The 12,546-nt window shown below is 41.6% G+C and overlaps 1 protein-coding gene across 4 annotated transcripts in view; it reads right to left on the bottom strand.

Moving 5' to 3' along the window:
- The window catches only part of PLEKHM3 (pleckstrin homology domain containing M3), a 94,043-nt gene that overhangs the window by 11,560 nt on the left and 69,937 nt on the right, over window positions 1-12,546 (bottom strand). For 2 of the 4 annotated variants that reach the window (XM_005519893.3, XM_088059295.1), the window contains exon 8: window positions 3,735-10,139. In XM_005519893.3, the coding sequence (XP_005519950.2) occupies window positions 9,962-10,139 (178 nt within the window). In that variant the 3' untranslated portion in view covers window positions 3,735-9,961. Of the gene's footprint in view, window positions 1-2,766; window positions 2,896-3,734; window positions 10,140-12,546 lie in introns of those variants that run through there. The other 2 variants (XR_015773177.1, XM_014249351.2) reach the window with 2 other exon arrangements.

A 12,546-nucleotide genomic window follows, 5' to 3' on the forward strand; every position in this document is an offset into this window, starting at 1 on the left:
GCAGACACAAGCAGGGAGGACAAACTGGAGCTACAAACCCATTGACAGGCAAGCACTGTGCCTGGATCTAAACACCCCGGTGCTCTGACTGATTGGGACTGGCGTTTCAGTTTGGTCCACTACATATAAACACTAAACTCAGCTGAGAAGTCTGGTCCTGCAGCCAAAATGCTGAGGAAAGCCTACTGTGAGCCCAGTGTGAATAGTAGAGTTGCTACAGCCTAGAGCTGGAAGTGTGCAGTGTCCAGGGTACACTGTGTAAAAACCACTGGGCTCTTGCCCTTTTCACTTCATGGCCACCCGAAGCACAGTAGTTCTCTTATTGTAATCTCTCAGATTTTATGGGTCCTTGTCAGCATTTCTGTGAGACATCAAAGGACATCCCTGCTGCCAGGAGGAACCCTAGTCTCCCCACTTATTGCAAGGTGGACTTACAAGCTATGTTAGCTCCTAAAATCTGATGGTGGCAACATCCTCCCCGAGACAAAATCATTAGTTACCTGCTCTAAACATAGTAAATGTGCTTCTGCTTGCCCTCCCCTAGCAGGCCTCCCCACAACTCCTGCTGACAGCTATGGAAACATTCCCATGGATTACCACAGATGCAGGAGGAGGGCCTTATATAGTGAGACTTCTTTGCCTCCCCTTTGCCCTAAGCCCTTCACAGAAGTACTTTATTGTTTTATGACAGTGCAGTTAACACTTGACATAAATTGCTAAGCACAGCCAACAATGTCAATACTGTGTAAATACCTACAGTAGAGACCTGTATTTTATTATGTATTTGCCCTCTTTTACCTGTTATCACCCAGGGTTAACTCTGTGCTAGATGCACTTGTATTTCACAAGGAATCTGCCAATTTTATACACTCCTACAGCTCCTGTCTTTAAATACTGAGAGCTCAGCTCTGGTTCTTTGACAAACTGCAGCTTTCATTGGAGCCAGCAGATCTTGGATCTGCTTAAAGGATTGGACATGCTGTCTGTTAAATCCGAAACAAGTGTCCTTCAGAAGTCCAGAGTCCAAGCCAGAACAGGACATTTTGCAGTATGTACACAACAAAGTATCCACCAGTGTCACAAGCCATTGTGTGACAATGTCCAATGACAGGATGGTGCTGGCATTTGTCTTCCACCCTAGCCTTGCTTTCGCAGGCATTTGTACCCCTGCTCTCAGAAATCATTGTAAGGGAGATACAAACTGAGGGAGAGACAGAATCATGGAATAAACTGAGTTACAAGAGACCCACAAGAACTAGGGAGTTCAACTCCTGGCCCTGCACAGCACCATCGCCAGGAGTCACATCCTGTTCCTGAGAGCATTGCCCAAACACTTCCTGAGCTCTGTCAGGCTTGGTGCTGGGACCGCTTCCCTGGGGAGCCTGTTCCAGTGCCCAGCCACCCTCTGGGTGAAGAACCTTTCATTAATATCCAACCTAAAGCTCCCCTGACCCAACTTCAGGCCATTCCCTATGGTCCTGTCACTGGTCACCAGAAAGAAGAGATCAGTGCCTGCCCCTCCTCTTCCCCTCACAGGGAAATTGTGATTGCAGTGAGGTGTCCCCTCAGTGTCCTCTCCTCCAGGCTGAACAGACCAAGTGACCACAGCTGCTCCTCCTCAAGCTTCTCCTCAAAGCTCTTCACCAACTTTGTTGCCCACCTCTTGGATACTCTCTAATAGTCTAATGTCTTACTTACACTGTGGTTCCCAAAACTGCACACTCCTTGTGTTTCATTACTTTGGTGCTGCACTTCAGATATTTGCCAGCAGTGTCAGTCAGAAATGAGATTAATTTATAAACTTAAATGCTAGGAAAGCACTTTGGACTGAACTGCTCCATGCATGCTGATTACATCTATTACTTTCTTACACTGATTCAGTAATTTGCACTTTCTTATTTTTAAAAAGTATCTAAATTTACTAATACTCTTACTTACCTCTAAATGCATCATATTGTACCTACATGAAAAACACCTGAGAATTTTCAAGTCAATGGAAGTTCAGCCCCTTAACACAAGCTCTTCTCTGACTTGTCTTGCTTTCCAGATGAGCCTTACAACTCAATTTTTAATACCTAAATGAATGCTAATGCCTTGAACTAAATTATAGAAGATTGAAAGTCTTACTATAAACAATGGACTGACTTTTTTAAAGCATGTTTACAGCTTCAGTGTCAAGTTTTATATTTGTCTATGCTTGAAATGGATGGTATTTACTCCTGCTTGCCTTGGAGTCTTTGTCTGGTTTTAATTGTAACACTTGATTATCTGAGATGCTTTTCACCACCTTCTCATAGTGGCAATACTCGGGCTGCTAGATGGGACCACTATTTTGGAGTGCATTTAGTTAAACAAGAACTTTTACCAAGACAGTCCAGAGCTATGTGCACACACCCCCAGAATATTTTCATTTGCCCTCAGTGTGCTTTCACTGAAAAGGTATGGTAGCACACCAAATGTCCCCCTCAGTCCCTAAGGAGAGAAGGTTGCTAGCTCCATTCTTTCAGAAAACCAGTTGACTTCACATATTAACCCAAATATTATTAATTTTGGTCTGACAGCTAGAAGGGTGGCTTTTTTAAAATTAATTATCCTGACTTTAAAAGAAGAGCTAGAGCTTGGATCGGCATGCTCTTCCCAGGGCTCCACAGACCCCAAGGTCTCTGTTCTGTGTGGATGCTTTTTCAAACCATCTCTTAGAGGGTGAAGTGAGGAGAGGAGGTGGCAGTGAAAGGGGAAGGAGATATCATAACAGAATTTGCTCACCTTGTAAAGCAAATAAGGAGGAAGAGAAGGTCTTGCACATGGTTTCCTTGTGCAGCTTGTGTGATCCTGGTCAAACATTAACTCATTTCTTGTAGCTGATTTCATCACAGGGATGAAGTCCAAAGATTCCTGCAGGAGAGAGGATTGACATTCCTGATGGGACTTCTGGTATTTCTGAGGAGGGGCAGGAAGATAGTGGAGGAGGGGATATATCCCTCTCTTTGAAAGCTGCAAGAGCATAGGGCTGGATGTGGAATGCTCTGGGGAGTCTCAGGCAGGGGGTTTGGGCCCATGAGCTCCACCACAGCTCTGTGCTGCGATCTTTAGTCATCAAATCCAGATTCAAGGAGCTGCAGAAGCTCCTTAGCTGGTGCACTAGAAGAATAAACCAAGAACAAGAATCTAGCCTGCTCCTACATCCATAGGTGTGAGAACCCTTGTAACATGGGCAAAATCCTGCCCTTCCAGCCCCTCAGTGGTACCCTCAGTCCCCCCAGGAGATGCCTCCCTTACTCAGAATTCAAGGCCCTGACCTTGGACCCTTCTGGCAGAGGTCAATGTGGCAACCACACAGTAAGCAGCTGTCTCCTGCAAGCCTCCCAGGAGCTCTGTATCCAAGGGAGCCTCAAAACCACAGTAAGCTCCCCTGGGAGCTTGTGGCGGGGGTCAGCATCATTAAAAATCTAGGAATTTGTGGCTTTCCAAAAACACAAGATTTAACTGGGAATCCAAAGCCCCACAGCCTAATGCAGACATCAACAGTACTTCCAGAGGCCCTCCTGTCTGAGATCTGGGAACAGTAAGTATCATATTTTCTTATTTCAGAAGACTTTAACCAGAAGAAAAGCATTTTTAAGAAAAACATCACTCTTTCAAAGCTTGCCCTACCCATGGTACAGTACTCACCAGAAGGCAAATTAAAAAGGACAAGTAACAATTTTTTAGTGTTTATTGAGGGTTGCCTTTATACAGGAGGGACTGGTGCTCTGATGCAGTCACAAGTGAACCCAAATAAACCCTGCTCAAGTGTCAACAAGCAATTCAACTCAATGGATTTAAATTATAACTTCATTACACATCAATAATAAATTAAGACTATTGCCCAGTAGTTGCAGACAATTAAAAAAAAAAAAACAAAAAACCTTGTCAAATGTAAAAAAAACAAACCAACAAGGGAAGCACAAGAACAATGAAACACATGTAACAATGTTGCAAATAAGTTAACAGAGTTGCACACACACATAACAGTATTCCAAAAACTCAGGGTGCACTGCCAGCAATGCTAAAATTCACTGTAAGTGGTGCAGGTGAGCTGGTGCTCTGGCAGGAAAGAAATCCCAGGCTTCCAGGGACCACATCAGCCACTGGGTTTTGTGGCTCACACCTGGCTTTCCCTGGCTTTTAATTGCCTTGACTGAACTAAGGTTGATTTGGAAGCTGCCCTTATCACTTAATACCTATGAAACACCCATTTTGCTCGTGAATTTACTTTTGATTACCTCAAGTATAGCAGGGACTCATATAAGGTAACTTGGTATCACAGGTATTAATTAAAAATCAGCGTGAAAGCACAGCTTAGTTTAAGCAAAATCAACTTGGTAGACAAGTGCACAAGCAAATCTGAAAAGAACCTTTTTCCACCAAAACAATGCTGTGTATTCAAGGATTTATAATGGTTTAACATGTGGATTAGATAGGAATAAATAAATAAATAAATAAACAGAGCCACCAACACTTGTGCACAAAGTCTAATACACTTCAGTCCTAGACAGCTGATAGCTCTCCAGACCTAGATATCTCTGATACTGACCACAAGTGGCATCTCTGCAATTTGGATTAATGGCCACCCTAAGAAATTTGGGTGAAATTGGCATTTTAAGATATGACTCAAGCCATCACGGCCACACCAGGGTTTTCAAGTAAAGAAGGACTTTGCACATTATTATCCAGGCTGTCTCCTCACTGTACTGCTAAAATGCAGTAACAGCACTGCCACTGACAAATGGGACTCCTGCTACTGGTGTCAAATGTGGACTTATAAAATCACAGTTAGTAAGGACAAGTGCCCCAGGCTGACACATGCCACATACTTAAGTAAATAATCCTAAACTTTCAAGGGGTCAACCCTCTCTCTAAGGTAAGGCTGACTAAACCCACACAGGGTCAGCCTTCAGGGAGCCAGGCTGCATTATAATTGAGCTTTGAGGAAACATCTTCATTCCCACAGGACTGGACCCAGCTGTGCAAGTGAGCAGGGAGCTCTGTATGGGACTCCCTGGCCATGTTGTGTGGACTGACCAGGGGTTCCAGGAGGAGCAAAACTGCACGTGACCTGACCCAGTTTGAATTCTCTGTAGCTGACATTATTATATAAGCACGGCTTCTGAAGGTCTTGCACAACTGCATCTCAGGCTAAGCAGCCCAGCTAGTCTCAAAAATATACATAGTAAGAACCAATACCATCTCCACACTATCCTCTCTCATAATGCCCTCACAAAGCATAGGCAGTAAACAAATGTTATGGTTACCATTTCTAGCAAGATGGAAACTGTCATGAGCAAGGGTTTCAAGCTCCAATGCCAAACACATTGCATCATGGCAGAGCATTTCTAAAAAAATTATTCACTTCTCAAAGTTTAAGGCACCAAAATGAGCAAAAGCGAGGAGTTCCCACACAGCTTGGTGTCTTCAGAGCTGGTATATAAGCCTATAGAGCTCACTTCATGAGGGCAGAACAAGCAAACTGATTTACTCAGCTGCTCCTGCAAAAGAGCAGGCACAACCACATGAGAGTTTCAGTTTAAGTCTACAAGTTAATAAAACAGCAGATGCAATCAGAAAATCCAAAACAGGAAGAGAGACACTAATATACAGTACTGTAAGGCACTCCTACTGGGAAGGGAAAATTGGAAGGCAAATTACGAAGGAGAGAATGATTGGACTCAACTGGTTCAAAAGCAACACAATGAGCTATGAAGGTCCAAGCCTGGCTATAGGCTCAGTACTGTGAGTAAGGACATGGGCAGAGACAGAAGAGAGAGAGGGGAGACTGGCTGGCAACTGAGCAGCAGAAAAATAAATTAGAAGATTAAGATGATTATTCAATTGATTTCTTTTATACATATCAACAGTCAGCTGCAATGCAGGCAGTGACTTTTGGGGAGCCTAGGAAACTCGGTGGCTTCTGTTGCTACAGGGAAAAAGCAAAATTCAACTGGGCAGCTTCCCCGTTTCATTGTAAACAGATATCCTCTGCTCCTTCTAAAAATCTTTCAAGACATTATCATCAGTCTATTGTAATATACACACACTATCCTAATAATAAGAGAAGCCTTGACAAAAAGAGCTCTAGAGATACTAGGATGATTCACTCCTACAAGGGCCATCAGAGCCTGTGCAGTACCGTGAATAACTTAATTTCCTCTCAAAAAAGTATCTTCCCTCACACCTGCTAATTCCTATTGATCCCAGCAATCAGCTCATATTGGTATGTGCCAGCCAGGATATTTCGTCACACCACAAACCCATCATTTTCTACCACGTAAGACAGACAAAAAACAAGAAATGCAATAGGAGGATTCCTACACAAGAAATACAAATTTCTCTTTTTATAGATTGATAATACAAAAAGAGCTGCAGTTTGCATCCCCTAGGTAGGCCCATCTTTGCCTTGATGGAAAGGTAGATGGTTAGGTTAAAGAGGAAAAGAGACTTGAATAAGCATCTTGGATAGTGTCTTAGATTAAAATAATACCAGACTATCCTATAAGTACCTGTAGAGAGTGAGGCTATGGTCCACTGCAGTTAAGCATCCTATTTTTACACTGATAACAAGCTCTGTACAAAGCAAAAGCAGGAACTGGATTACAGATCAATTCCTTCTCAGTCAGCTATGAAAGCATCTTCTCTTTGAAGAAGACAAAAAGCATATTTTATTCTTGATTCACAATGAAATGGCATTGTTCAAATTTATTTCATGCGTGGGCAGGACAAGACTGAAGTACTAACACATAATTTCACCTGGGATGGGGGGAGTGTGCAGGCAGAGCCGTGCAATCTGCAAAGCCCCCAGGAACTTTACCAGCTGATGCTCATCCAGAAGTCTGCAGAGCAGAGCCACATGCAGGCTGTGGGCTGCAGAATGGCCAGAGAGAAGCAGTGGGGACCAGCACCGAGCGCTGTTAATCCAGCAGAGACAGCCATGCAAGGTTACAGTGCTGTCTGAAACCCAAACCACCTGCAGAAGCCCAGGCTGAGCCTCCTGCAAGAAAGTCGACTGAGGGCAGGATTAAGCCTTTCATTATGCTTACAAAAATTGGTGACAGAATGCTTTATCTTATCCATTTATAAGGAATAACTTTTTTGGATAGGAGCTAGGCATCCCTGAGAGGACATCATCTTCCACATTACAGCCTGCTCCTAGAGCTACTGTGAAGCTGCATCACTTTTCCAAAGTAGAAATTAATGTCTATTCATTTTAGGAACTAGCTGGTTTACAACACCACTGGATTTTAAAGCAAATAACATGATCTCTGTTGTACAGTATCCTTTTACATAAAGCTCTGGGCACTGACAGAATATCATAACATGATCTTGCTCTATGTCATTGGTAATGGCAGTGGTTTCAGACCCATGACTAATTTCAGCAGTTTTGCCAACATCATACTCTTTTATCGTTTAAACCTCTGTTAGCAAAGAAACTGTTCTGTAATATCTGTAGAAACCCAGAGCAAGTCCACTGCTGTCTCTGCTGTTACTCCAGAATTCAACTCCAATATCTAACCACCCACATAACTGGTACCTTGGAGGCAGGACATCTGTCAAAGTAACTAACATTTTGCAATGGCTGAACCTTGATTCCTTGACTCCGTATGGTTTTTGACAGTGCACTCAAGCAGCCTTTTCTAAACTGAGCCAGACATGAACCAGCACTGTGAGGTATCATAAGTACCAGAGCATGATGATAAGAAAAACACCACCATTTTTTCTTTAATGACCTAATATTATGTCTACAGATAATTCAAAATAGTACCTGCCAGATGCTGACAGTTCAGAGCTACTGGCTTTGCTACAGGAGTAATTGTAGTGACACAAGCTGAAAAACATGGGAGCGCTCTGTTTATTCAGCCAGTACCAGTGCAGTTCCTGTTTGCCTGACTAATTTCACAATACTTCCCCAGTGTTTGCATTTGTGAACACACAGGGAATTCTTTGCATGGGAATGGATTTGCAAGGAACATTATACCTTTAAGGGTGATAGCCAAAAGCAATTCATTCCACATGAGGAACAGTGAGCTGAGACAGAGACACCATTGTGTATGGGAAGTATTAATTCTAGTGACAAAGGTGCATGATTCACCAGGTTTATTAAGTATGGGAATCCCTACAGCACTTTGCCAAGAACATGGAAAATCCCTCACTTCCTTCTACAGAATCCCAATGGAAGAAGGATTTTTGGAAAAGAAAGGCACTGGTTGTCTAATGTCTACAGATATAAACATGCTTCTATATATATTGTAGTTGCACTCAAATTTGAGAAAGCTACTTTTTCTTTGACTGGAGGCTGGAAAAGGTAACCACTTATATTCCAGTACAATGCAACTCATTGTAGCATTTTACCTTTTAATGTAAGCATGATGTACCCTGCTCTTTTACTTAAAATACTTCAGCAATTAGTGAGATGCTTCAACAATCAAAACTGCTTTCTGCCTTGAATACAACAGTCTGTAGATTATATAGGAAGCAAAAATCAGTATTCTGTATTTTCACAAAGCTGTATGAGAAGAGAGGAAAAATACACATGCAATTTGCATTCTCCTGAAACCATATTTGCTTTCTGTATACAGATGTGTGTGTGTATGTGTATATATATACGAATGCTTTCATAGGTATGTAATACACATTTCACTGCAGGGTGTGGAAAAGAGCCAGGAATGTGAAATGGGGGGAAGACAATCTAACTGCTCATTGGAGGTGAATGAATTAAACATACTGCTAGTAATGACACACACTTCCCCAGTTAAATCCATCATGTACTTCCCTTTACAAAATAATTCACTGTGTTTAATGCTTCCCTGTGTTCCAGGTGCATGGAGCAGAATCATACGTTGAGGAACTTCACTGTCCACCACTGAAGTCATTACAGAACCATAAATGCCTTGGAGCTCAAAAAGAATGCAGGACACAAGTTGTATATGTAAACAGCAAACTAGTGTTTCACAATTTCGGAGGTATTTGCTAATGAAAATGGGCAAGACCACTTTCCTGACTACCAGTTTAACAGGTTCAGATTAGAAAAACATTTGAAGTAAACTTCATGAAATAGAAAGAAAACCATTATGAACACTTAAAATGCCCTAAAGTTTCAAACTGGAAGGAGAACCAACATTATGTTACTACAGAAAAGGACATAGCCTCCCATAAATCAAGAGTAACCAGCACAAATCTCAAAGGACTTCAGTGACAGAGCTTAACTGATATTCCCAGCCTGAACCAAAAGAGTAGCAAGTCCCATGCTTATCTCAATATGGAGTACTTCACTGGGGTGGTTATAAATATATAAACATAACTGAAGGAATTATTCTGCGTCTTACCAATCCCAAATAAGGTTTAATGGGAGATCCTTTTCTTTCCTTGGCAAGGAAATCCTTTTAAAATGTAAATGCACTGATCCTTTGAGATAGTTCTCTGAAAACATGAGGAAATGGAACCACATGTTCATATCAGGAGGAGACAGTGGATTTAAAATAATTCCTGCTCTATTGTGTTCTGTGAAATACCGCACCATGCCAAGGCTACTAATAAATAAATAATACACATAAATAAGTAGATGATTCATCAATTCTAAATGAACAACACAAAAAATAATGCAGTCATGGCAGCAAATATTTTCTGCCTTGAGATAAAGTCTTCTCCAGAGGTGGGAAAGAAATTTGGGTACTTAATTAGCTAGACCTAAAGTATTTCTCATAAACCACATTTTGTATGAGAGCTAATGTCTGGACTCCAATGCAGTTTAGCCATTGGCATTTCAAAGCCAACAAGGCTTTATGGCCACTTTGGCAGCTCTTATTCACAGATGAAGAAGGTCAGATAATATTTTTTAAAAAAATTTCTGCCTGTCTAAGCCAAGAATTTGCTTGAGCTGGCAGCTGGGAGAGGGATTCTCTTCAGGCTGGGCACTGCCTTAAGGAACTCATGTGTTCTGATATGACAATTCAAACATGTTGCAAGACTCTTCGAAGTTCTCGTCCATATTCAGCTGCCTCCAGAAGGATTTCTGCTTCTTCTGCAATTCTTTACGCACACACCTGGGGCATGGTACAGCCTTCACTTTGCACTCAGAGTGGAAGACAGCACCACAGCTTTCACACCTGCAAACACAAATTAGTGTCAAAATTGAAACATAAAATAGGACCAGAGCATGCAACAGGCTTCACGTGGGCTGTGGGCAGTATGTGTTCCTTGACACGATTCTGGGAGCTCAAAGAGCATTATGCTTCATTAGAGTAGTGCTGGAAAAGAAACTGGTATGGCCACAACTCTGCTGGTGTAAAGCTACTCAGGAGCATTAAAATAAATTGACTTGCATTAATTTTGCAGTTGCTGAATATCTGTCCCAGCACTTCTGATTCAGAGACAAGTTTTTAGAAGGATTAATACATATCTTTTTAGTAACTAGTATTCAGGTATACCACTGAAAAGACATTAACTTTGTTTTATGAAAGGCAAGTCTTGCTTTGTTTGTAAATGAGGAGTGACGATATTGTTTTCCAATAAGGTATATTTCAGCATATGCAGAAACAGATTCTGTGAATTTCAACAGCCATGTTATGACATATTTCTCATTGAAGCACCACTGGCCGGATGTTCTGGAAAGAGTAAAGAACAGTCCACTTCAACAGCAGGAGAAGTCATCATTTCAAAAGTAAAATGAAACAGAGGTGATATTGTCTGCCCTGTGTCCTGTGGAAGACTAGACTAGATGAACACAATTGATCTATGTTGATCAATTGATCAACACATTGCTCTGAGCTATGATTCTGGCATTCAAAGCTGTGTTGTTCTGTTCTCAAATGCAACATTAAGACTTCAAACAAATCAACTGCTCAAACAAGATGACTGGTTTACTTTTGGGGCATTGTGAGGCAATGAACTTAATGTCACAGCAGATCAAGCCCCAGCTGCAGACAGATGCTGAGCAATGAAACATTTGGTGATCGTGAGTGGGCTACAGCTGAACAGTTGGGCATTCTCAGCCTTTCAGTGCAAATAACTATCTGTAGTGATAAGTTGTCACTACAGCTTTGTAAAGGAAAAAGTAAAAGGAGGACTGTCGGAGGTAAAAAGATTTCAGTTGGATAATCAAATAATAAAAGCAACAAAACATGAAATACAAACAATGGGTGTTGGTCACCCTTGGTGATTCTGTAGGACATCTTGAAATGCCTTGCACTTTTTTTTTTCCTTTCTTGCAGCTATTGTAGTCAAATGACTATAAAAGAATTAAAGTGCCCATTGTTATAACTTTAGTGGGGTTTTTTGTTGGTTTGCTTTGAACCTCTTTTTCATAGAAAAAAGGTTCTTGTCTTCAAGACTGTGAAGGAAATTGAAAACATGAAGAAAGTAACCCCTAAAAAGTGAGAAGCCATAAGGCATGTGGTCTGACAATACTGAGAGAAGTCCATAAGCTAACACAACCTGTTAGCTATATTGGCTGCATCTCATCTGTAACTTTTAAAAAAACTGTTCCTGCACTTGAAATTTGCACTATGAAGTTGAAGGCTGCACTTGAAGTTTTGTGCATGGGTCCAAACATGGCCTAAATTTGAATAATTGCAGAGCTTTGAGAAGGTTGTGTAGAGATGTGTAGGCACATTTCTAACTAGCATAAACTGATAAAACTCAAATATGAGTAAGAAAAGGCAGATGAACAAGACTAAGTATAAAGCAGTATGCTTCCATGCTCTCTTGCAGTAAAACTTGACTGTTGGATTGCTCAGTCCAGCTACAGTCTAAATCTGGTTTTGAATCAAGAAACTGGCTCATACAGAGATATTTACAACTTCTGTGCTCACAGAGTGTGTTATTGCCCTTATCCACTGAAGCACATGCACACATGCTTAGGACTCATATCCCACTGATCTCTTTGGGATTACTGATCTGCCTTCCATTAAGTGTGCTTACGTGATTTGCTGGGTTGGGATCTCCACAAACAGACATGCTAATGGGCAAAGAAGAGACAGAAGAAGGCAGTGTCTTTAAAACTTGACACCACTCTGAACTGACACTAATGGTGATTTTATCAAGTTAATTCTACCTTGTTAGTCAGCAGTTTACAGTGCCCTGGAAGTTGCCAGAGGGTAATGATTGATGAGGAGTGTAATTTTGTGCTCTCAGTCGCAACTCCCTATGCTAGCCCTGCTAGTCCAATATTTCTCTACAGCATGCATGGAAATGACAAAATCTACCAGAAATTGCTACTGAAATGGATTGAGCACGATGAGAGAGAAGCCAGCACACCTGCTCTCTCAAGTCAAAGGCAATCAGCAGAGCACACAAAGACTTATGGTGTTCAAATTAATATGAACTCATTTTTCAGAAATAAGGTCAGTGGAAAAGATTAACAAATCTTTTTCCCCATCACTCAGAATCAAAACAGAGAGAAAATCTGTCTGAACTGTTATTCATTAGAGCTGGTGCAGTAGCTGAATCCCTGCCCAGGACCCCACAGTGTCAGGCACTAAGCAGAGGCAGAGCAAACAGCCAGTCCTGATCTCA

This window comes from Pseudopodoces humilis, chromosome 8, assembly GCF_049639895.1.
Source record: "Pseudopodoces humilis isolate 2021_Gansu_Grassland_sample_001 chromosome 8, ASM4963989v1, whole genome shotgun sequence".
Classification (NCBI taxonomy): Eukaryota; Metazoa; Chordata; class Aves; order Passeriformes; family Paridae; genus Pseudopodoces; species Pseudopodoces humilis.